The following is a 26425-nucleotide window of genomic DNA, read 5'->3' on the forward strand; positions in this document are numbered from 1 at the left end:
GGGGCAGGGAGAGGCCAGCTAGCCCCACCCTCCAGGGGGAGGATAGGGGGCTAAGCAGAGCAGAGGGAGAGGGCAAAGGCAGGGGGAATAGGGACCCAGCAGCTGCCCAAACAGAGGCCTTACCAGCCAAGGAGGAGAAGCAGCCACTACAGCCCAGAGCCACACCGTGGCTAGAGGACAGCAGCCTGGCTCAGGAGTGGCTAGGAACCAAGCCCCTCCAGGTGGAGCTGCTGGAGGCACTCTGCTGGAAAAGCTGGGCAGCCAGCCAAGGGGCCACAGCTGGGCCTGCCTTCAGCAACCAGCTCAGCCAGAAAGGCCTGGCAGCCAGCCAACAAGACACAGCTGTTGCTGACCTATGCAGCCAAACCAGCTACCCCAGCTGCAACGGCTTGAGGCAGCCCAGAGCAATGCTGGGAGGCCAAGGAGGGGTGTGGCCTGGCAGGTGGAGCCTGCAAGGAGGGTGGGGCAGGGAAAGAAAGCCCTATAAAGGATGGCTCGGAAGAGCACTGGGGTGGTGGGTTTGAGTAGGAGTAATGGAGCGGAGCAAAGGCAAGGAGGAGAGTGGATGGAGGAGGAGATGGTGGAGATCAAAGGGGGTGAGTGGCACAGGTTGAGCAGACCAGCGAGTGAATTGAGAGGAAGTCTGGGTGATGTATACCACCCCTCCTTCCACAGAGCAGGGTCCTGCAGCATCCCTGGCACCCCTTTGATGTCAGGAGCAGACCGCCTGGTGCCTCGCCCAGTGGCAGCCGCTGCAAGCCCTGACAGGCAGGGCATTACCAAATGTGTGAGATGGGCTTTTCTGAAAGTACAGTTTTTAAGACTGTGGGGAGAAGCAAGAGCAAAAAGACATTTGAAAGCACCTACCCTACTCAATGTATCCCCCCCCATCCATCAAACAGTTTGATAAATATCTGTTAATGAAACACACATGCCAGCAAGGCATTCCGTACAAAAGATTCCCAAACAAAAATGAGACCTTCAGACTAGAGCTTTATCTGGATTCCTCTAAGTATTTCATAATGTTTTGCATGACTATCTGCTCAGTTTGTATACCTGGCAATACCAGGAATATCTTTTCTTTTGTTTGTCCTTAAATATACACAATTAATATTTAACTTTTCTAGTTTTTGGAAGTAAAGCTCTGAGCTGGGGCTCATTTCGGCTGCCGGCAGTCCAGCAACAATGTTTCGCGTCCTGCTTGTCTTATGGATAGTTTCTCTAACCCACACAGTTCTTGCACAATGGGGTAAGACTCTGTTTTCTTACAGGACAAAAAGTGCCGGGATCCCTTAGAAACAGATGGCATGTGCCATTGTAGGTTGTAGTCTTTTTTATTAGGTGCACGAATGTGTCAAAAGCACGATTTGGCATGGATCTGCCAGTGCATACAGCTGGCAGGCTAGGGCACGGCTTAACCAAGGGCTCCTTTCATGGCAGACCCAAATTGAAGAGTTGTGTGAGCTGCCACTGAGGGTATTCCGTAATACATTGCTCAGTCTCCCACACCCCCAAACTCTTTCCTAGCCTGCCTTCCTGCCATCTCAAGCCTCTGGTTCCTTTTCACTTGGCCCTTCGGCTTGCTCTGCCTCTCTCTAGAGTCCAAGCCAGCCAGTGACAGCCAGAAACCCGTCTGCTTGCTCTCACAGCAGCTTTCGCCAGTCATTTTTAAAGGTTTCATAATGAAAATCTTCTACTGCATTACGATAGATTTTAACCCATATAATATTCATAAACGTCTAGCTTTCTGAGTTGCATCTGACAACTTTCTTCTAAAAACTCTTCTCCCTGCAGTTGACCTGTCCTCGGAGAAAGGATGCTATAGATCATGGACACGGTTGCCCAGTATCTGAGATATATAGCATTACTCTGCTGTTTATGATCTTGCTGTTCTTATGGTTAAGGATTTTGCTATTAAATTTGCTGTTTTGATAGTAGTATTTATGATTGGTTTTGCCGCTGTTTTAATGTTTATTGGGAATCAGCTTTACCATGAAATCCTCCTTGAGAACCATTCCAGTTGAGGGGTAAAGAATAAAAATTGTAATGATAATGATAATGATAATGGCAACAATAATTATAATAATAACAATGATGAACTTATATACTGCCCTTCTGGACAGATTAGTGTCATACTCAAAGCGGTGAACAAAGTCAGTGTTATTATTATCCCCACAATACAGCTGGGGAGCTGGGCTGAGAGGAGCAGCTTACCCAAGGCCAGCTGCAGAGTTCATGGCAGTAATGGGAGTCAAACCAGAAGAATGCTGGCTCAGAGCCCAGACACTTAACCACTATGCTACAGCAAGTGCCTTAGAGTCAGCTCATGTTGTTGCTTGGGTCAAAATCCTGCTTTGCTTTTGATTCATCATCTTTCTGAAAATGAATGTATTTTCCTTTTAGTGCATCTCTTGGTCTCAGCTCTGAGAACAGGCCATTACACTTATTTAATAGTTTAAAAATAATTGCTCCAAAAAGATATGAGTGAAGTGCTACACCTGAAATCCTTGCTTCTTATGCCCTCAAGTCCTGTTAAAGTGCTTCATGTCTTCTAGTCTGTCCCAGCCCACCTGAAATACCATTGGCGACTGTTGACAGAAGCAAGGAAGAATACAGTCCGGGAGAGGAGATTACATACAGGTGTAATTCTGGATATGTTCCTCAGACAGGCGCAAGGAGTTATACATGCCCTTCGACTGGTAGATGGCCTATTATTACACTGAGATGCACACGTAAGTATACTCTTTCTATAGTTTGTTTTGTGGTCTTTAGGCTCAACGTATGCCAAGAGTGAAAAATAGTAACATATCCTTTCAGTTTATTGTAATATTCCAACGCAATTGTGATGACCGAACATGTGTGAAAGGGATTCTTCTGCATGCGTTTGAATGCCTGCATTGAGTTTATGTGTGTATGCTTGTACAAGTGCTGGACTGTCCATGTACTATTGGGAAGCTTGCTTTTCTGGGGTTCCTGATCATGTGGGAGAGAACCCTTTTTTGTGTAAAGTTATCACACTGAAGATACATGAAGATACTCAACTTAACACATGTGGGTCAGAAGCAAGGCCTGCCACTCTGATCCCAGGGAGAGTAGATTCCATGGCACGATACTCTAATAATGTCCCTCTTCTACCCAAACCATGCCCTGTTCTGGTTCCACTCCCAAATCTCTAGGAATTTGCCAATCTAGAATTGGTAGGTAAGAGGTAAAGGTAGTCCCCCTGTGCAAGCACTGAGTCATTCATTACTGGCCCATGGGGGGACGTCACATCACAATGTTTTCTTGGCAGACTTTTTGTTACAGGGTGGTTTGCCATTGCCTTCCCCAGTCATCTACACTTTACCCCCAGGAAACTGGGTACTCATTTTACCTACCTCGGAAGGATGGAAGGCTGAGAGCCAAGCTACAAGTGATGAATTACACTTTCATGGCAAGTGACAGACTCACGTGTATTCCTTCCTGTTCACTTGCCCTCCACTTGCCCTACGTGATCAAGTGGAGCGCAAGTGAATGGCAGGTGAACAGGGAGGAATACACGTGAGTCTGTTCGCTTGCCATGCAAGTGTAATTCATCACTTGTAGCTTGGCTCTGAGTCATCTTTGAGCCAGCTCAGGTCATGAGCAGAGCTTGGGCCGCAGCACTGCTGCTTACCTCTCTGCGCCACGGGGCTCATTATCCTAGAGTTGGTAGCCTTACTCTTATTTTATCAAAGGCTGAGAGTCAGGCCGATAGAAAAATAACACCACCCTTAAACAAGCCATGTAAAGTAGTATAGGGTAAGGGGCGTGGTTCAGGGGCAGATCCTCTATTCCGCATGCAGAAGGCCCCAGGCATTCCCCAGCATCGCCAGCTAAAATGATCCAGGAGCAGGTGATGGGAACGGTCCATCCCTGAGACCCTGAAGAACTGCTGCCGGTCCGAGCAGACAACGCTGGCCTTGATAGAGCAAGAGTATGACTCAGTGCAAGGCAGCATCGTGTGTGTGCCACTCATCAAACATACGTCTGGTTTGCTAAACTCATACGGCTTATCTGCATTAGGATTTTGCCATGAGCCCAGGACACAAGCATTTGTCTTGGGCTGCCAGCAAAGCTGCTGACTTCAGGCTAAGCTACAAGTGATGCCAAACACGTGTTTTTTTTCATGTGACGGGGATGCAATTTTAGCTGGGAACTGTAATTGAAAACAGCCTTATGACTCTAGCGCGGGGAGGCAGGGGAAGGGAAGAGCTTTTCAAAGACAGCCGCACAGGATCTCTGGGGGAGAGGAACTTTGCAGTTGTTTTCTTGCAACCTCGATGGGGAGATGAACTGCCAGCTCTTCCCTTCCCCTCCCTTCCCGTGCTAGGGACAGGGCCTGTATTCCTCTCTCTTTGGAGATAGCAAGAAAACCACTTTAAAGTTTCTCTCCCCCAGTGATCCCACACGGCTGCCTTCGAAAAGCTCTTCCCCTCCCCTGCGTTGCTGTGCTAGGGACATAGCGCTGTTTTCAACAACAGTTTCCAGGTAAAATTGCCTCCCCGACATGTTAAAAACACGTGCCTGGCATCAATACTAGCTTAGCTCTGAGTGGGGATAACCAGGGAAACAAAGTTTTGCAGGCCCTGGTCACTGGGGGGGAGGGGGCAAGAAGCCAGAAAAGGCACGTGACTGCTTGGTTTTCCTGTGTTGTATGGCTTGGATCTGTGGTGAAGGGGTGGGGGCAAATAAAAACAGCTCCATATCAGTGTCAGTCCTAAGTTTCACCAGGGGAGTCAAATATAACGGTTTAAAGGCAGTCACATTTTCCTACTTTACCTCCCGATGTGCGTGAATGTGTGTAAGGTGCCCTCAAGTCACACATGGCAGCCCCAGCAATGGGGCTTTTAAGGCTAGTGAGAAGCAGAGGAGGTTTGCCATTGCCTTCCTCTGCAGAGCCTTGTTTGGTGGCTTCCCATCCAAGTACCAGATCCAGAGGAGTTAGCCCTGTTAGTCTGTAGCAGCAAAATAATAAAGAGTCCAATAGCACCTTTAAGACTAGCCAACTTTATTGTAGCCAGGGCTTTTTTTTCAGCGGGAACATGGTGGAACAGAGTTCTGGCACCTCTTTAAAATGGTCACATGGCCAGTGGCCCCGCCCCCTGATCTCCAGACAGAGAGGCAGCCCGGAGGGCAATCTAAACTTCCCTCTGTCTGGAGACCAGGGGGCGGGGCCACCGGCCATGTGACCATTTTTGCTGAGGGCAATTTAAACTTTTAAAAACTCCCCCCTTGTTCCAGCTGACCAAAAGTGATGTCATTGTGCGGTCTTGAGTTCCACCACCTCTTTTCCCAGAAAAAAAGCCCTGATTGTAGCATAAGCTTTCGAGAGGGACTGCTCTTTTTGTCAGACTGGAAGGGGGAGAGGAGCGCTAAAGCTAGTGCTCTTTGGAAGGCAAGGCTTGTTTCCAAGCTTTGGATCTAAGAAGGTCACAGTGCTGAAACTGCTAGCTGGGAAGAATTGAACACTTCTCCCTGAGAGAACAGCAGTAGCTGGGAAGAGCTGAAGAAACTAGGGGCCAAGCTACAAGTGACGAATTACACTTGCCTGGCAAGTGAACAGACTATGGGCCAAGCTACAAGTGACGAATGACACTTGAACAGCAAGTGGATTGAGTGGAGTGCAAGTGAACAGGGAGAAATACACTTGCCGTTCAAGTGTCATTCGTCGCTTGTAGCTTTGCCCTATAACAGAACAATGGAGAGCAAGTGAATGGCAAGTGAACAGTGAGGAATACATGTGAGTCTGTTCTCTTGCCAGGCAAGTGTAATTCGTCACTTGTAGCTTGGCTGTAGGAAGAGCAAAGAGCAGGAATTGCTGACAACTAAACTCTCCATTGACTGCCTGAGACCAACACCCTAGTACAGAGCGGCCCCACTTTGTCTTTCCTGGAGGAAAGGGGAACTGCTCCTAGGGCAACAAGCAAGCTCCAGGATTCTTACAGCATCTTCATAAAAAGAGTCCTGATGTGGCAGGGCCTTCTGGAAATATGGGACTCCATTCCAGGCATAGCCCCTGGTCAGACCCACAGAACTGCCTGTGCCCTCTGCCAAGTGGAGTAGGACTCTGCTCTGGTTCTGGTTAGTGAACCAGTATTGATTACTTTGGGAATGTTTTCACAGTTGTGTTCTGTTATAGTTAAATAAATTGGATTTACATTTTGAATTTGTAAACGTATCGCTAGAAATTGAACCTGGCCCTCGGGACTTTGGGGGTTACAGCAGGCTTTGCATATAGAATGACCCAGGTTCAGCCACGGGCCTTTCCAGCAATAGAGTCTAATATTGCAGGCAGGGGTCATTTCGTAGAAAAAGAGCTGCAGGAACTCATTAGCATAACTCATTAGCATATGCCACGTCCCTTGACATCACCAGAAATGTGTCTTTAGCATAACTGATTTGCATATGCCACACACCCCCGACCTCACCTATCCTGACTGTTTTGGACCCAATCCTGGCCATTCAGGGCTGAAATTGGGCCCAAAATGGCAAAAAGGAGCTGAAAATGGCTGAAAAGGGGCCCAAAATGGTCAGAATTGGGCCGCTGCTGAGCAGGAAGGTGTTCCACCATCCGCCAGAGGCCCGATCCTGGGTGTTTTGGGACCAATCCTAGCTGTTTTAGGCCTGATCCTGTCCTTTTTGGGACCAATCCAGGCCAAAAAGGGCCCAAAATGGCCAAAAATCAGGTGGGTGGGGGTCACCTGACATGCGACCTCTTCGGAGAACTACTGGAACTGCATTCCTGCACGTTCCCCCTCAAAATGAGCCCTGATTGAAGGTATCCCTGACCTGGATGGCCCAGGCTAGCCCGAGTTTGCCACTTCTTGGAAGTGAAGATGGGTTGGCTCCAGTTAGTACTTGGATGGAAGATCACCAAGAAAGTCCAGGGTCTCCAGGCAGAGGCAGGAAATGGCAACTTGCCTCTCTTAGCCTCTTGCTTTGAAAACCTGGGGGGGGGGGTGTCACCATAAGTTGGCTGCAACTTGATAGCACTTTACACCCACTTTGCAAGTACTGAGACTTTTCTGTGCCTGAGACCCCGGAGAACTGTTGCCAGTCAGCGTATACAATATGAGCTAGGTGTAAGAGTAGTCTGGTGTAAGGTAGGATCAGGGGTTCATATACACAAACACTTGCTTCTATGAGTGAAAGTGTTCCATTAGAGCAACCTGCCAGGAATAGGAGCTGGGGCTGGGAAAGAGAAAGCCTCCCACCACTGTACCATTCAAAAATCACCAAAAGTAGTATCGTGACTTGCTTCTTCACAGAGCAAGTCAGGGCTTTTTTTCAGTGGGAACGCAGTGGAACGGAGTTCCGGTACCTCTTGAAAGTAATCACATGTCCAGAGGCCCCACCCCCTGATCCTGTTTCCTCCCGTGCGCAGCCCAAGGCGTCCAGCTCTTTAGCTTTGGGCTTGCAAGCGGTAAGAAAAGTGTTGCTTTCAAGGGCCACCGCTTTTCAGCTGATGGGAGGGGAACCCCCCATCACCGGAAAAAAAGCTGCAGGCCTTGAAAGCAGCAACACCCCCCTCCTCCTCCCCCCTCAGCTGAAAAAAGCAGTGGGGCATGTGAAAGTAGCAACACTTTGCTTGCGTGCGTTTCTCCCTCATTTCCCTCTCGAGAGTTCCACCACCTCTTTTCCAAGAAAAGAAGCCCTGGAGCAAGTTGTTTCAGTCTTCTCATGTGGAGGACTCCATGGCAGCAGCTCCCTGGAAGGCACTGGATCTTCTACTGCCCTCCCCTGATGATTGTTGGAGTGGACGGGAGGTGGAGGTGGTGATAACTTACAGTGCAATCCTAAACAGAGTTACTCCAGCCTGAGCCCATTAAAGTCAATGGGCTTAGACTGGAGTAACTCTGCTTAGGATTGCACCACTCGTGCTGAAATTGCTTCATGTTTCTATATAATGGAGCACTATTTTATATTTTAACAGCAAGGAAATGTTATTACCCGGGACCTTTGAAAAATGGAAACATACACGGTGTAGACTTCAGCTATCAGAATGCTATAAGCTTTTCATGTGAACCTGGGTAAGTTTTCTGTTTGCTTCCAGTGGCAGAAGTGAGAATAGCTTGAAAAGCTAACCTTGGAACACTTTTAATTGCTCATAAAGCAGGGCAAAACCAGAGCCATGTGATGAGTTCCCCACGTACAATAAAGCCTCTGAAAACTGATTTATACCAGGGCTTTTTTTTTTCTTGGAAAAGAGGTGGTGGAACTCAGTGGTGGAACTCAGGACTGCACAATGACGTCACTTTGGGTCAGCTGAAATGAGGGAGGAGTTTTTTAAAGTTTAAATCGCCCTAGGCGAAAATGGTCACATGGCTGGTGGCCCCGCCCCCTGATCTCCAGAGTTTAGATTGCCCTCTGCGCTGCTTGGCAGCGTGGAGGGCAATCTCAACTCCCCTCTGTCTGGAGATCAGGGGGCGGGGCCACCAGCCATGTGACCATTTTCAAGAGGAGCCAGAACTCTGTTCCACTGCGTTCCTGCCGAAAAAAAGCCCTGTACATTACATTTATTGATCTTGTGCTACTGAAATATGGTTGGCCCCAGGAGTACTCTTGGTAATGTACGAAAACCTCTCGGTGGGTGGAATGGCCATACTGCTTGATTATGCCCATGCTAGTGAAGCCTACGCAGCTGAAAGGTGCCTTTCTGATATGCAATATGGCCACGCCATATGGGTGGAACTTTTATATATTATTGGAGAATGTGGAAAGCAATCATAGGGGACTGGTTGGGTGGAACTTTGCTCATGAGTTGGCCCCAAGAACCTCACCTTCCAGAATGAGTTCTTTGCTTAGACAAAACATTTCTTGAACTCAGGGGAACTTCAGAAAAGACCTCCATTGTGGCACACTAACTGGCGGGGGCGGGGGAGGAGGAGATATGAGGAAATGTCTGTACCCAGGGCTTTTTTCCAGCTGGAATGCAGTGGAATGGAGTTCCGGAACCTCTTGAAAATGGTCACATGGCTGGTGGCCCCACCCCCTGATCTCCAGGCAGAGGGGAGTTCAGATTGCAATCTCAACTCCCCTCTGTCTGGAGATCAGGGGGCGGGGCCACCAGCCATGTGACCATTTTCTCCGAGGGCAACCCACTGAGTTCCACCACCTCTTTTCCCAGAAAAAAGCCCTAGTTTTGAAGCATGGCCAAAGGAGCTCTTTGGACTGTTTGAATATAGAATGAAGAGGTAAACAATAAAAGTTTTTTTTTTAAGGAAGATGCAGCCAAACACAAGCTTGTATATATAATTTTGCATTGTTTTATCAGAACATCATTATAAACTTCTGTGTATAAATGCAAATATGAAACATCCAAAAAGGAAACACAAAAGCTTTTATACCCTTACTCCTTCAGGTACAACACTGTCTGTAATACCTGTGGATGCAGCCAGACAATTACTTGATGCAAATGAATTCCTTTAAGCCAATCCTTTGAGAAATTACAGCAAGGGACACACTAAACAGCAATCATTCTGACAGTGAAAGTAGTAATGAGGAAAAAAAACAGTGGAGTTAATTTTGCTAATAATAATTTCCTAGGACTATTCCAATAAAAGAAATCCTTCCAATGTGTTATATGTATAGGCAAAACCTCAGATATGAATGTCTGCATATAACTGTAGGGATCAAAGATGCAACTGAGTCAGGATCAACTCTGTTTTTATTTAATTTGTTTGTACCCTACTTTTTACCCCAATGGAGACCCAAAATGGATTACATCATTCTCCCCTCCTTCATTGTAGGCAGATTGTGTGCGACTGGTCCAAAGTCATCCAGTGAGCTTCTGGGGCAGAGAGGGTATTTGAACCCGGGTTTCCCAGATGCTAATCCAACACTATACCATAAACCCCATGAACTTGCAACACATTGATTACAAACAATGCCAGTTTAATTATCATAAAGTGTACAGCTCCCAAGAAATCGTTTATTGGGCATAGTCACTCACAACAAATCAATGTTCTTATTTACAGCCACATATAATATTAATCAATTGGAAGAAACATTATGGCCCTAATCCATCTTTCTGTATGAGGATGCAGAGAATAAGCTACGCAGAGAACTTGAGTAATTGAGATGCCTTGGTATTGCTCTGTGGACGATTTCATGACTTTTTGGAGCAAGCAAATTTATTTCCGTTCTACAGTGGATTGCATTTATTTTGAACATGGTATTCTGTCATTGACCAAACATACATTCTGTATGCTAACAGTAACGTACAGAATGCTTTAAAAGCTGGGTGAAGACTTCCCAGGGAGCTATGGTGATGACAACATATAAAAGAGCATGGGTTCTGCTGCTCTTAACCTCTACACCAAACTGGATCTTACAAACTGGTCCTACAGAGTGGGCAACAGGACAGACTCTTCTGACCAGAGGAGTGATGCTTTACCCCCCTGCCCTTGCTTGGGGTGGGAGTCCATTCTGCTTTTGTCTCTCCTGACAGCCCACAGTGGGCCAGCAGTTCCCAGCCCACTCCCCGCTGGGCGAGGGTCACCCCAGGTGCTTCCCAACTACACATAGATTTGTTTTTATTTGTCCGGCCTATATATATATATATATTTAATGCATCCCATTCTGAAGGCTCTTTTAACCGAGTAGGTCTTTTAATAACAGAAGATCCTAACAATATTTTGAAAAAGTGGCTGAAGCTTTTGCAGATCCACGCCTTGGAGATGTTCCACAGTGGAACGCTTCTAGCTTGTTCATACGTTCTTGCTTTCTGGAAGCTGGTGACTAGATAGATGTCTTCTAACTCGTAGGTATATTCTTCATGGAACTAATACCAGCCATTGCCTGGCCAATGGACAGTGGAGTAAAAAGCTACCTGAATGCCGACGTATGTATTATGTATACCTGTTTGGGATTGGCCGACAAGCACATGGGGGTCATTTAGTTAACGTATATCTGAAAGCTGAAATGCTGTACACGTTGCTCATTCCAGCTTTGGAAATTGCTGGACATCTGAGGACAGTGCCTCGGGTGGGTGGAGTCTGAGAAGGGGAGGGAGCTCAACTGAGGTGTCATGCCATAGAGGCTGCCCTCTGAAGCTGTTATCTCCTCCAGAACTGATATCTGTAGTCCAGAGATCAGCTGTACTTCCAGAAGAACTCAAGCCCCCACCTGGAGTCTGGTGGCCTCATAGACCCATATAACCTAAATAACTTCTTTACATTTAAGGCTCTTGAAGTTTCCTCATAGCAGAAACCAGCAATCCAGCACAATTTATGTTATTTATAGTCAGCCTTTCTTACCAAGACTCAAGGCACAGTGTCAGTACAGTCAATTTCAAGGACATTGCAATAAATAACGTATACAAATGCAAATTTGCAAAACATTAAAACCAGCGGAAATGCACTGGAAAAATGCTGAAACAGAGCATAAGCAATTCTGCCATATTAAACAACACAGAACTACCCAATAGGATCATACTTAAAGCAACAGATACTATTTAGTAGCACATAGTAGTAACTAGGGCACCTATCTCTTTACTGATGCGTGTCTTTGAGGCCACTTGCTTACAGTACAGCCCTCCAATCCGAGTAGAAAGCCAGATCGTCCATGTTGAAGTAGGGGGCCATCTTCCAGGCTAGACTGAGGTTGTAGAAAGCATTTTTTACAGCTGCCTTGCTTTTCTAGAAGCGCTGGATGACTCTTAACTGAGTCTGCAAGAGTCTGATGAACTCCATCAAAGGTGGAGAGGACAACGTCCTTCAAGATTTCTGGCTTCTCGATAAGCATCACTTCTGTCTTGTTTGGGATAAACGTTTTCACTTTCAGCCATTTCACCACAGCTGTCAGGCAGCAACTCAACCACTGTGTCTGTGGTGATTTGGATAGTGAGATATAGAACTGAGCAGGGATTTTTTTCTGGGAAAAGAGGTGGTGGAACTCAGCGGGATGCCAGCACAGGGGGCAACTCTTGGCAGGAGGTGGTGCCCCTGGTACAACATATGCAAAGTGTATGCATGCTCCCAAGGCCAATGACGTCACTTTGGGTCAGCTGGAACAAGGGGGGAGATTTTAAAAGTTTAAATAGCCCTCGGCGAAAATGGTCACATGGCTGGTGGCCCCGCCCCCTGATCTCCAGACAGAGGGGAGCTTAGATTGCCCTCTGTGCTGCTGGAGCGGCGCGGAAGCAATCTCAACTCCCCTCTGTCTGGAGATCAGGGGGCGGGGCCACCAGCCATGTGACCATTCCACCATGTTCCAGCTGAAAAAAAGCCCTGGACTTGAGTGTCATCCACATATGCATGGCATCCAATTCCATACCTACAAATGAGTTCTCCTAAAGGCTTGGAGGATAAGATTGCTTCCTGTGAAACCCCGCAAGATAATTTCCACTCTGGAGATCGCTGGTCTCCAACAGAAAGCCTTTGTTTTGTGAGAAACAATTTAAACCAGTCCAAAGCACGTCCTTTGATACCCACTTCTGTCTCCAAATATCTCAACAAGATGGCATGATCTATTGTATCAAGGGCTGCAGATAGATCCAAGAGGAGCATAATGAAGCACGGCCTTTGTCCATATTCAGACGATCATCCACTAAAGCTACTAGAGCTATCTAAAGCCAACCCTTACACAAGACAGACTATTGGGCTGTAGCAGGTCTGTTGCTTCCTCACACGCTTGAATAAGGATTTGTTCATGGAGTGGAGGATGGTGGATTTCTAATAGCAGCCAGGAACTTGTATATATGTTTACAGGATGCAACCTATATTTTGTAGTGTGCGTATAATGACTACTCGCTCACTGGAAGGGATATGAAAATGACATTTATATAGGTTTGAAGAATGCAAGGGTTCTTTACCAATATTTTTTTTAAAATAGAATTTTATTAGTTTTAAAACAGAGAAATAGACAGACAGACAGGAATACATACCAATTTTCTATTTGAAAAGATCTAACAATATTACATATAGTTACCATAAATAACTACTTTCCCTTTCCATCCCTCCCTCCCTCCCCTAATCTTCAAAGGCATGTCTCATTGTTCATTTCTTTGTTTCTTGCAAAAAGTCAATAAGGGGCTGTTTACCAATATTAAACACTTTAAATGTCTTGTTTACACTTGGCTGGTTTTTATGCACAGCTTTGGGAAAGCAGATTAATCTTAACATGGCTCTTTTAAAATCCAAAATATAAAAATTCCTTTGACGGGAGAATGAAAAAAAGATGATTTTCTTTGAAAATGGGAATTCTCTTCCCAGAAAAAAAACAACCCCTCTAAACACCAAGTAGATTGAAGTACTTCTGTAGAAATACTTGAAAAAAATAGGCAAAGCAGGACAGTGCTGTGTGAAAGATGCATTTGTGCTAAAATTGATCTCAGAAGGCTGGTTTTGTTATTATTAAGGATTAGAACATTTAAGACAAGATGGGGATGGCTGAATGGCTCCATTTGCCACTTATCTTTTAATGAGAATCTTGGCAGTTACTGGATTTCAGATGTACCTTGATTGCTTTCAGCATCCAGCCTGCCTGACTTTTGCTGGAAGAGAATCGCTGAGAGTGCTGGAGTATAACTGGTAAGGCTGAAGAGGGTGGCTGAGTTTCACTCCCTTCACCCACCCACTCACGTTTAATTGTAAAATAAACTAGTCCTCCATCCCATTTTAGATGTGATTAGGAAAACACACATAAATTCACATAGATCTCCCCATCACATCGACTCTGGTTTCAGCAAGCAGTGATCAAGATTGGGAAAAACCTTTTGCTTATTGCAACATGGCTTGGGTAAACTCAATATTGCTCAATATTATGGAATAGTCTTCTGTGCGATGGTGAGCTAGGCAGGCGTAAGAGTTTTTGCTTTGTGTGAAACGAAAATATTTCTGTTTTTCAGCTGTGATGTGTCCTTCACCTCCCATTTCTGAATTTGGAGCTCTTTCTTACCGTAGACTTAAGCCTGGAAACATATCTTTCTTTCAAGATGAGATCAAGTTTGAATGTTTATTGCCTTTGGCGTTAATTGGGCCTGAAAAGGCTAGGTGTCTGGCTACTGGAATCTGGAGTAAGATACCAGAGTGCAGAAGTAAGTATCCCAAATACTGTTTTACTATTTTAAAGGCTCCTTACCACAGGAGTGAGTAAGTTGTCTAAACTGTCCCATCATTACCCTTGTTACATTGCCATTTTCCAGATTTCTTCTGAGCCATGTCTTATTTTGGAATTAGAGCACAAAGCCTTTGTTAAATATTTCACCCTAAAATCGTAACTTCTAGTTATCTTTCTTTTTTTCCCAATATAGAAGTTGAATGTCCATATCCACCAGAAATAGAAAATGGATTCCTAAACTTTGCTCTTCGCAGAACTTATCAGTATAAAGACAGTGTGAGCTACGGCTGCAATCCTACTTACGTGCTGGATGGACCTTCAGAGTCTACGTGTGAAGAAACAGGAAACTGGTCATTGATACCAACTTGCAAAGGTCTAACTTGATATCTTGGGTATCTGCATATACGTACCACTTTACATTTCCCTAAAAGTGACTAAGAGATATAGAATCTCTTTATGAAAGATTGCCTGGTCACACACAACAGCTAGGTGCTAAACACTAGCTTTTGGGATGAACATTGACTGTAGGAAGAATTCTTTAGAAAACAGTTTCCGTAAGTGCTTAATACACCGCGTTATGTGTCCCGTGTCATCGGTCGTTATCAATCTGATCTACAACTAAATACCTGAGGTTTCTCTCTTCCTTTATTTATACCTGGCTTTTCTGTAACGTTTTCAGTGTACAAGATAAAAACACTTTGGCCTCAATGCAACAAAAATTGTGACTAACATAAATCCCGTTGCTTTCAGTGGAAGTCTGCAACATTAGGTTGGGGACAAGATTTCTGACCAAGTTTATTTGTACTGAAAAAAAAAAGTCAAAGTTCTGAACATGTTATAGATGTAACCTTACAAAAAATTGGACACTGCCACTCAGGGTTGCCAGCTCCAAGTTGGGAAATTCCTGGAGATGTAGGGGGTGAAACCTGGAGAAAGTGGGGTTTGGGGAGGGAAAGGACCTTGGCATGGCATAATTCCATAGATCCCCCCCCCAAAGTAGCCATTTTCTCCAGGTGAACTGATCTCTGTGGCCTGGAGACCAGTTGCAATTCCGGGAGATCTCCAGCCACTACCTGGAGGCTGGCAACCCTACTGCCACTACATGAGTGAATACAGCTTGTAAAGTCATATAAGACATGGGTAGAAACATAGGAGACTTTGAAGGTCTTGCTGTGGAAAACAGGCATCATCAGTCCAATTTTGTTTGGTATATTAATAAAGGCTTTGGCTTGCTTAATGTTTTAATATGATCCTTATAGCAGACTCCGATTGTCCAAATGCTATTTATATTTTTGCCCTTACAGCACCATGTAAAATGCCAGTTCAACGAGCTACAGTGTTATATAATCAGCAGAGGGTAAAAGTGCAAGACCACCTCAAAGGAGGAATACAGCATGCCGAGACCATCTGGTTCTTCTGCAAAAATAAAGACCAGCACTGCAGCTATACGGTACCCTCTCAGTGCATAGATGGCAGTCTCACAGCCCCTGCCTGTTTTAAAGGTATGCTTAAACGTTTCTAGTTTAGTAAATGAAATGTGTGGAGTAGGGCCAGAATAGGTGGCTAATGATTTCATCGTTAGAAATGGAAAATGGAAAGGCGGTTCTGTTATTACATTCATCATCTTACTGCGGCTGCAGGATAAGCGAGATCTGGGGATGACTCAGAGCCAAACTACAAGTGACGCCTGACACAGGTTGGACACTAGTCTGCTTCCCTCAAGTTTTGACGGGAAATGTAGGCGTCCTGGTTTTACAGCTTGGCTCTCCATTACAGCTGCAAGACCAGGATGCCTACATTTCCCATCAAAACTTGAGGGAAGCTGACTGGTGTCCAACCTGTGTAAGACGTCACTTGTAGTTTGGCTCTCAAAGAGCGTGGTAGATGAAGTGAGGTGGCAGGCCGCCCACAGCAGGGTCATGATGGTCAAATACAGACAATTATACTTACTAGTTTTGGGTGGGACCAAGACCCAACCAGATGGGATTTGGGCCTTATGAAACACATACAATCCGCATTACAGTGCAAAGTAGGGAATGTTTACCTCTTACAACACGCCAAGGAACAGAGGAAAATCATTCTCATAGGTGCCGAAACTGATAGCGGCCTCAGCCTGAAGCACTTATTTAATGAACCTAAGTTGAAGATGATTTGTAATTCCTAAATGAGGCAACTGTATTCAGAGGCTCACAGAAACAGGGAATGAATTATCCAATGGATCATTCATCAGATAGGTGTACAGGCAGTGCTGTTTACCCTCCATTGAGACTAAAGCAAACGATCAGGGTGCGTGTATTTCACACTAGCTGCCATACTCTAGAAACCTAATTTCCTAGTGCCTTTTGAAACATACACTCTTGATTCCTCTTGTCCTCAATTTTTGAGACAAAATTCCATCCTGGTTCAGCAGATCCTAGGTAAGACGGACACAAAAGAAAAACCAACAATAGACTTAGAATAAGCTTGTTTTTTATTGTTGTTTTAGTTTCAAGACTTATTTATGTATTTATTTTATTTACAACGAGGAAGAAAAAGGGAGTGTGGGGGGAAAGTCCCCACAAACTCAACCCAAACAAGCAGGGGAACAAAACAGAGGGGTTAAGTAACAACCTAAAAATATATTAGAAAATATTTATTATAAATTTGTGCACATTTTTAGGTTGTTACTTAACCCCTTTATTTTATTTACGTCATTTATGGTCGGCCTTTCTCACTGAGAGTCAAGGTGGATTACACAGTGTGAAAGTAGTACAGTCAGGATCAAGGACAATTTTATAAGCAATGCTGGAGGGTAAATAAACACAAGTTTACACAGACATCACATTAGCAAGAATCCAATACAGAGTTGAAGAAATGTTGAAACAGAACATAAGCAACTATAGGGCTGACATAGGAGCACATATTTAAAGCAACAGATAGTATGTAAGGCAACATAGTGGTGAAGTCTATGGTCCCTAAATCATTAGCGGAGCATGTCAGACCCCATCCTTACTATACAGCCCTCCCATTTGAGTAAAAAGCCTTTTTGAATAATTTGGTTTTGTATCGTTTGTAGAAAGCTAGGAGAGTGGGGGCTCTCCTGACATCCTCAGGCAGGCTGTTCCACAGGGTAGGGCCCATGTGCCCATGTGCAGGGTGGCACCTGCAGGAGACCCTGTTCAGATGAGCGAAGCTGCCATGGAGGAACATTGGGGGGCGGGGGGGGGGGGAGCCAGTCCTTTAGGTATGTTGACCCAAGGCCATGAAGAGCTTTGTATGTGATAAACAATACCCTGAACTGAGCACGGTAACTGATAGGTAACCAGGAGTGATTCCGCACACGTTGGATAATGCACTTCCAATCCTCTTTATAGATCATTTGGAACAGATTTTTTGTGTGCGCGGAACAAAAAATCCACCTCAAACGATTGATAAAGTGCATTGAAAGTACATTATCCAACATGTGCAGAATCAGCCCAGGACTTGGACTTAAAATCTGTGAATTTATTATTTACCTACCACATTTTTACTCCACCTTTTCACCCTCTTAGGGCAACCACAGCATCTTGAAAGCAAGATGGCTCACAAAAGGGGCTTTTTACCCCTTGACCTTACTACTGCAGACCCTTGTGCTGCTCTGGAGGATTGGGAGACCCCTCTGTAATGCAGCACAGGGAAGGAGGGAATAAATATTACCAGACTTTCACACTCCACAAGCTTTGTGCAAACAGAGTCCCTGGGCTCTATCTCACCGTGGTTGAGGATTCGTTATTGTCAAGAGTTAACATTTCAAACTGTAGGAGAATCAGGCAAGATCAGTTCCACAACCTGCTTTATGTTCACAGAATTTTTGGTATCAGGGTTGAAAATGAGAACCAGGATAAACTTTGCAAAACCAACTGTAATGGGAGGCTTGAAATGAGTATGACTACTGAATGCCAAGAAGTGTTTTGCAATACCATCATCTTTTAAATTTGACACAAAAGCAGCTTTCATCATTAAGTACAATTTTATTTGGAAAAAATAAAATGCCACAATCTTACGCCTAACTACCTCATGTAAAAAAAATCAAATTGCTTGTATGATTTAGCATTGATGTTTAGCATTTTGCTGAACTGAATGCTTACAATTTAACATGTCAAAAGTCCCCATGTGCCATTATGTATGTCATACGACTGTACTAGTAACACATTTTTGATAAAACATTTGTCTATGTTCATAAAATTTTCAACAGAACGTGGGTGGCTAGCAAGTTTAATAAAGACAGATGTCGCAGACATGACACCGTGCGAGAACTGAAAAGGAAAGATTCATGACCTTTGAAGACTGCGACGGAGAATCAGAAGTCCCACCTAGACCACACTCACCTCCAAAGGAAGCATAACGCTGCCACCATATTTCTAATCTTTCTCGACTGTAGTCAGTTAGACTTGTTTTTATGCTGTCTTTTGCTCATTTCTTCTCTTCTTACTTTTTAAGATACATACGGTCAATTTGCTTACAACAGGTTAAAGTCATGAAAGGATAAACATATTGTTGATACAACTTTATCGGAGATAAATGTAGCACTGCAGTATGTTTTTAGTATGACCAGAATCTTAACCATTTCAACTGGTGTTTGATTTGAACAGAACACTTTCAGCTATATAATATTTGTTTTGAGAATGTAATTTGCAGTAGTATTCAACTTCCTGAATCTTTAACAATAAACTTGCTAAACCTAATAGAAAATGAAACATTTTCAGCTGCCCATTTCATCATACAGATAGGGTTGAATCCCATGGGAGATTTCTGAGTGCACAACAGACTTGGAACAATCAGCAGTGCTGAAATTATTCCTTGCTATCTGCTTGTACTAAGTGTAGGTGATTACATCCTCGTCATCTGCTGTATGCGTGCAAAACATAGCACAAAATACTTCTTCAGGTATATTTTCAAAAACATAACAGCATTTGTATTTGCAGTACATTTCATTGCATCATCATCTGCACGTTATTTCATTAAAGTTATGTTGAAGTGATGCGTATGGATGGATACCTTGTGCTATTGCTTTCTGCTCACACAGTACTGGTTCCAATCCGTAATTTTTTGCCTTTAAAGTATATAAAGTAGTTGAACACTTCAAATTGTAAGAAAATGTTCTATCTTAACTTAAACATAACAGCAGTTTAGAGGGCAGGAATAAATTTGACTATAATAAATCATTATGTGAGCCTCATTCTTCTAATGCAGATCAGCTGAAGAGCAGCTACTGAATCATAAGTACCGGATTATTATTTGTAAATATCTCAAGACATTACAACTCCGCAACATTTTAGACAATTATGGTGGTAAAAGGAGTTTCACAAATTGTTTTTAGGCTACTATAGTTTATAATGCTTTTAAAAATAAGTTTTAACTGGTACAGTACTGAAGGACTATATTGTCAAAGGGCCTGGAAAGTTTTTATTTTATGGTTATGGATTGCATCAGGGGACTATACAAAGTATCACAGGGCTTTACCTCTTAAAGCCTGACAGTGGAAAGGGAATGAATAATAACTAGGCTAAAGATAGGAGAAGGCAGAATTTGTAATAGTGGATACCACTACTTAAAAGAAGGTAGGTCAGGATCTACCATTGTATCTGCATAGTATCAGATTTCAACGATGAAAGCCAAAGTTCAGAGAAAGTGCAGAGTCATGCATCCCTGGTATTTTGTGAAACTTGAATAACACTTGCAGAAGTTTTGCGGTTTGTTCCACTCACTGGGAGGGGCTACCTCTGTACTTCACTGCTTATTTTATTATGTTCTGCTGTTTGAATATAATTTTCTTACGGTCGGCCTATACTGCCTGAGGTTAACAGGACTGGGCAAAAAATGCTGAACTCAAACAAGCACATCATGGTACAGTTGGGTGGCGATAAAAAGATCCCTTGTCAACAACATGTTGCATTTTTGGAAAAAAATTATGACCTCTGATGGTCTTGGAAAAGGAAGGAAGAGGCTCACTCTCCTACCCATTCACATTTTCCTGGGCCTACTCTATAAGTGAGAATTTTAATTGACTAACAGAACAGCCCTTTGCAGAATTACTCCAGTCTAAGCCAGTTGATTTCAATGGGCTTAAACTGGGAGTAACTCTGCATAGGGCTGTGAGAGGAGACAACTGGAGAGGAAACGACTAAAGGCCAAGCTACAAGTGACGGATGACACTTGAATGGCAAATGAACAGACTCACGTGTATTCCTCCCTGTTCACTTGCGCTCCACTTGATCAAGTGAGTCTGTTCACTTGCCGTTCAAGTGTCATCTGTCACTTGTAGCTTGGACCGAAGAGGTGATATGATAACTATCTTCAAGCACTTGAAGGGCTGTCATATAGAGGATGGTGTGGAATTGTTTTCCGTTGCCCAAGAAGGTTGGACCACAACTAACAGGTTGAAATTAAATCAAGAGTTTTTGGTTAAACTTTATGAAGAATTTCCTGACAGTGGAACAGGCTTCCTCGGGAGGAGGTGCGCTTTCCATCTTTGGAACTTTTAAAGCAGAGGCTAGATGGCCATCTGACAGCAATGCTGATTCTGTGAACCTGGGCAGGTAATGAGGGGTAGGGCAGGAATGGTTACACCAGCGCTTAGTTCTCGTGGCCCCTTCTTACACATCTAGGGTAATACCAATCACCACTTTGGGATCAGGAAGCAATTTTCTCCAGGCCAGTTTGGCTAGGGATCCTGGCGGTGTTTTGTCATCTTCTGGGCATGGAGCAGGGGTCACTGGGTGTGTGTGTGTGTGGGGGGGTAGTTGTGAATTTCCTGTATTGTACAGGGGATTGGACTAGATGACCCTGGAGACCCAACTCTTTGATTATTTCTCTTACGTGCCTAAAATTTGAGAAGAATCTCGGGGGCAGGCTTACCACCCCCGCTCCCTGTTTCCCACTATTGCTCAAGTAGTGGACAGAGGAAAAATGGCAGGGAACATGTAGGGCTGCCAGATAGTTCCAACAAAAATACTGGAGACACTTGATAAAAATTTATCGACCCCTCCCCCCTACACATGCTCGACATGGGAAGTTTATTGAGGACATTCACATTACATTTTATATATTTTTTCTTTTTTTTAAAAAAGATCATGTTCAGTCATAGCAACATAGATACACAAAATATTGCTAATGCCAGTGTATCATTACAAATATACAATACATACAAATGCAAATAGAACTGGTTCTAATTGTTATCATACCAGGAGTTTTTACTAGACCAGAACAAAATAAAGTAGTTCAGTGAGACAAACAGACTATAAATATACTTAGCACTGATCCAGATTTTCTACAATTTATCAAACAGGGCTGCGCTTACCTGTAACGGTTGTTCATTGAGTATCTTTTGTGCAGGCACACCCTGGGGACCGTGCACACGCAGGCCAGGCACAGAGAGATTTCCCTAGCTTTTAAAATGTGTAAGGGTGTGTTTACCCCCCCACACACACACACACTGTGCAGGCAGACATGGGACTGCACAGGCACAGACCAGCCATGGAATTAGATTCTCTAGCTCTAACCTATAGAGGGCACCTCTGACCGGTCAGCGCACAAGCATGTTTCCCCCCGCCAAAATCGCATTGTATGTCAGAGCGCCCCCTTTTCACTCATTTCTCTTGAGATGCTGTAGAGCACGGATACAAAAACCCATACTCACAGCGGGGCAGGAGGGAGGGAATGTGTGCCTGCAGAGAAGACACTCAACGAACAACAGTTACAGGTAAGCGCAACAGTGTTTTCACTGTCATTCTTTTGTGCGGTTTCACATGGGAGAGTAACAAGCCACTCACCTGAGGAGGTGGGTATGAGACGAACTCATGCAAACAGAGAATGAAGGGCTGCAGTTCTAACCGCTGTGTCTGCCCTGCAGTTTGTGTCGACTGAGTAGTGCCAAATGAATGTGTCCGCTGATGACCAGGTGGCAGCCTGGCAGATGTCCCGAAGAGGAGTTCCCTGCATAAGGCAGCAGACGAATGACTGAGCCCTGGTGGAATGAGCTCTGACAGTCACTGGGAAGGAGGACCCGGCTGAACGATAACACTGTCTAATGGTTGCAACTATCCACCTGGAGGGACTGGTTAGGGACAGGTAGGCCCTTGTGTGGGCCAGCATAACAAATAAAGAGTGCCTGTGATTTTCTAAAGGGTCTCATTCTTTGTAAGAGCACAACTGTGCTCTTTTGGCATCCAAGCTGTGACGTGTGCATTCGGATTCCAAAGTGGAATTTGGAAAGAACACAAGCAATGTTACATTTTGTTGAAGGTGAAATTTTGATACTTCCTTGGGGAGGAACTGAAGGCTAGGGTGTAGAACGACCCTTTTGTGGGGAAAACAGAAGGAACGGAGGGCCTACCCTCAGCGCACCCAATTCCCCTACCCTCCTAAGGGAAGTGATGGCTATTGAAAAGGCTACTCTCCAAGATCAGGGCAATGTGCCATAGGTTCCAATGGTGATAGCATCAGTTGTGCCAAGACTAATGACAGGTTCCACCGTGGCACCGGCACTATCCTAAGAGGGAAGGTGTTGATTGCTCCCTTAAGGAATTGTCTAGAGCCATTGTGGGGAAAAAAATCTTGCCACTGATGGTTTCATGAAAGGCCGAGATAGCTGCTAGATTTAACTTTACCATAGGCCCCTCTGTAGGAATGAAAGGAGATATTCAAATATAAGGGAAAGGGGGCATGTGAAGGGGGAATGCTCCACATTGGTAACCGGTTTGCCAATTTTATCCCGTTTTAACCTGTAGGAAGACCTTGTAAAGGGTTTGTGAGCATTCAGAAGGATCTGAGTCAATTCTCCGGTGAAGGAGGGATTCTGCAAAAGAGGAGCCATGCTGAGAGCCTGTGTGTGGCTATGTCGTGATGAAACACTTGACTTCTCTGTAGAAAATACGCTGTTAGTAGCAAATGAATGAATTGTCCCTTGGCCAGCTCCTATAGAATGGGGAACCAATACTGTCAAGGCTAGAATGGGGCAATAAGGATACACTGTATTCTGAAGAATTTTATTCTGCATAGAACCTTTGGAAGCAAGAGGGTAGAGGGGGAAATGCAGTAGAGTCCCCGGTTCCAAGGAACCTGGAACGCATTCCGCAGGGAGTTGGGGTCCCTGCTAGGGAGTAGAAGATCTTGGTTTTTGTATTGTTGAAGTCGGCAAATCTGGAAATCTCCACTGATGGAAAATGGGTCATATGTATTTGTCGTTGATCGTCCATTTGTGATGAGGACAAAATAAACGACTAAGAGAATGCACCCTGATGTTTTGTTGTGCCAGCTATGTGTATTGCTCAGGGATGGACTTTGTTTTCTATTACCCACATCCATATCCTTATTGCCTTGGCACACAAAGTCAGTGATGCCATTCCTCTCTGCTTGTTCAGGTAGTAAAGTGCGTCCCTGAATGCGTCCCGGTGTGTCCCTGAATTCTCCTGTTGCTTAACAGTCCTGCAAAAGAGGTAAGGGAGTAACAGATCACTCTCAACTCAAACACATTAATATGTAATCCAAGCTCTGAAGGGGACTGAGTACCCTGTGTAGAGAATTCCTGGCAAAAAGTCCCCCATCCCAATAGGGAAGCGTCAGTAGTGACTGAGATTTCTGGGGGTTGAATACTACCTTGGATTTCTTTAAAAAGGATGCAAATTTCAATTAATGAAGGAAGATTTGGTTTTCTGGACCTTAGTTTTTATGAGGCATATTTGTTAACATGTACAAATTATTCGGATCACTCCTCTCAGTTCGATTATCCATCTTGGGCTCCCTTGGAGGCTTCATATTTGGACCCACATTTTAAATGGAATTAGGGTTTGTGCGTGTTATGTGTCATCAAGTTGCCTCTGACACAAGATTTACATGGTAGCAAGTTCCCAGTAGTTGCTACTACAGGCCTGTGTGTGTGTGTTATGTTCTGTCAAGTCGTCTCCGTCCTGTGGCAACCCTATGAAAGACCTCAAAAATGTTCTATCATTAACAGACATGCTCAGATCCTGCAAACAGGAGGATGTGGCTTCTTTTATTGAGTCAAGCCATCTCGTTTTGGGTCTTCCACTTTTCCTAGCATTGACTTTTCCAGAGAATCTTATCTTCTCATGATGTGACCAAAGTAAGATAGCCTCAGTTTTGTCATTTTAGCTTCAAGAGAGAATTCAGGCTTGATTTGATCTAGTACCCACTTATTTGTCTTTTGGGCCATCCATGGCCAAAAAATCCATACAGAGTAATGAGGAATAGTTTGGATTATCTTGATCTTGGTTCCCAGAGAGACATCTTTATCTTTAAGGATCTTTACTAATTCCCTCACAGCTGCTCTTCCAAGTCTCAATCTTCTGATTTCTTCACTGTCATCTCCCCTTTGGCTGATGATTGAGCCAAGGAATAGAAAATCTTGAACAATTTCAATTTCCTCATTGCCAACTTTAAAATTGTGTAATTACTCAGTAGTCATTACTTTTGTCTTCTTGATGTTCAACTGTAATCCTGCTTTGGCGCTTTCTCCTTTAACCTTCATTAGTAGTCATTTCCTCATAGTCACTCCAACTTCTTCTAGATCTAATCAAGCTTTCCTTATGATATACTCTGCATAGTGATTGAACAGGTAGGGAGATAATACGCATCCTTGTCTGACACCCTTGCCAACCAGAAACCATTCTGTTTCCCCATATTCTGTCCTGACAGTAGCCTCTTATCCAGAGTACAGGTTGTGCATCAAAACAATCAGATGTTGTCACACCCCCATTTCTTTTAACATTCCCCATAGCTTTTCATGATCCACACAGTCAAAAGCTTTGCTTTAGTTTATAAAACACAGACTGATTTTCTTCTAAAATTCCCTGGTATGTTCCACTAGCCAGCCACCATAAATTTGCAATGTGATCTCTAGTGACTCTTCCTTTTCTGAATTCAGCTTGAACGTCTGGCATTTCTCATTCCATAGATGTAGAATTTTGAGCATCACTTTGCTTACATGGGAAATTAATGTGCTAATATAATAATTAAAAATAATAACATTTGATTTATATAATGCCATTCAGGAAAACTTAACACCCACTCAAAGCGGTTTACAAAGTGTATTATTATCATCCTCATGACAATCACCTTGTGAGGTGGGTGGGGCTGAGAGAGCTCTGGAAGAGCTGTGACTGACCCAAGGTCACCCAGCTGGTTTCAAGTAGAGGAATGGGGAATCAAACCTGGTTCTCCAGATTAGAGTCCCGCTGCTCTTAACCACTACACCAAACTGGTGATAGTTCGATAGTTTCTGCACTGTTTGGCATCCCCTTTTTCTGGGATTGGAATGTAGACTGAGCATTTCCAGTCTCTGGGCCATTGTTTTATTTTCTATATTTATTGACAGATACTTGTCAAGATTTCACTGGATTCCATTTCTGTAGCTTGAAATAGCTCTATTGGTATTCCATCCACTCTAGGTGCTTCGTTTCTCCCAATTGCTTTGAGTGCACCTTCTAAGATTTCTGGTTCTTCATCAAAAGAGTCTTTGTTGAAGGTATCTGTCAACCTTCCATCTCTTTTATACAGTTCTTCAGGGTATTGTTTCCATGTTTCCTTTATTTTGTCCTGATCAGATACTGTATTTCCATGTTGATCTTTCAGCATCCCAAACCATGTCTTGAATTTCCTTTTGATTTCTCGGATCTTTTGGAACAGTCTCTTGTTCTTCCTTTTTGTTGTTCTCTTCCATTTCTTTGCACTGGTTATTATAATAGATTTGTCTCTGTGTGCAAGTCGCTGAAAAGCTGCATTTAGAATTTTGACCCTATTTCTGTCACCTTTTGCTTCTCGTCTATCTTTAGCAATTTTAAGTTTTCCTCATTCATCCAGTTAGGCTTCTCCTTCCTTTTGGCTACAGGAATAGTCTTTGCACATTCTTCCTTGATATTGGCCGTTTCCACACAGCTTATCTGAAGCCGGGCCATGGCGCAACGTTGCGGATCATGCTGGGGAAAACGCGAAATATCGAGTTTTCTTGCACAAGTTTTGCACGATGTCGTGCAAAACTCGCGCGAGAAAATGCAGTATTTTGTGTTTTCCCCAGCATGATCCGCAACGTTGCACCATGGCCCGGCTTCAGGTAAGCCGTGTGGAAACGGCCATTATCTCTGGTTTCAGCCCATAGTACTTCTGGCTCATGATCAATTAAACTTAGTATTGCAAATCTGTTCTTTACATTGTCTTTAAATTCTTCAGGAATATTATTTAGATTGTAGTTTGGTACTATGATTCTTTTGATGTTTCTCCAACTTTATTCTGATTTTTGATTTCAGCAGCTCATGATCTGTGTCACAATCAACTTCTGGTTTTGTTCTAGCATAGAGAATAGAGCTTC

At 44.0% G+C, this 26425-nt stretch overlaps 1 protein-coding gene across 2 annotated transcripts; it reads left to right on the forward strand.

The window, feature by feature from the left end:
* The first annotated feature begins 1144 nt into the window (after window positions 1-1144).
* On the forward strand, window positions 1145-19265 carry APOH (apolipoprotein H). 2 transcript variants are annotated; one of them, XM_054978713.1, is made up of 8 exons: window positions 1145-1249; window positions 2556-2732; window positions 7955-8051; window positions 10788-10864; window positions 13871-14059; window positions 14276-14455; window positions 15387-15584; window positions 18296-19265. In XM_054978713.1, exons 1-8 carry the CDS (start codon window positions 1186-1188, stop codon window positions 18358-18360), a joined length of 1047 nt encoding a protein of 348 aa, XP_054834688.1. In that variant the 5' UTR covers window positions 1145-1185; the 3' UTR covers window positions 18361-19265. The 2 variants fall into 2 exon arrangements, with proteins under 2 accessions (XP_054834688.1, XP_054834689.1); XM_054978714.1 differs by lacking the exons at window positions 7955-8051; window positions 10788-10864.
* Window positions 19266-26425: the final 7160 nt, after the last annotated feature.

Source organism: Eublepharis macularius, chromosome 4, assembly GCF_028583425.1.
Source record: "Eublepharis macularius isolate TG4126 chromosome 4, MPM_Emac_v1.0, whole genome shotgun sequence".
Classification (NCBI taxonomy): Eukaryota; Metazoa; Chordata; class Lepidosauria; order Squamata; family Eublepharidae; genus Eublepharis; species Eublepharis macularius.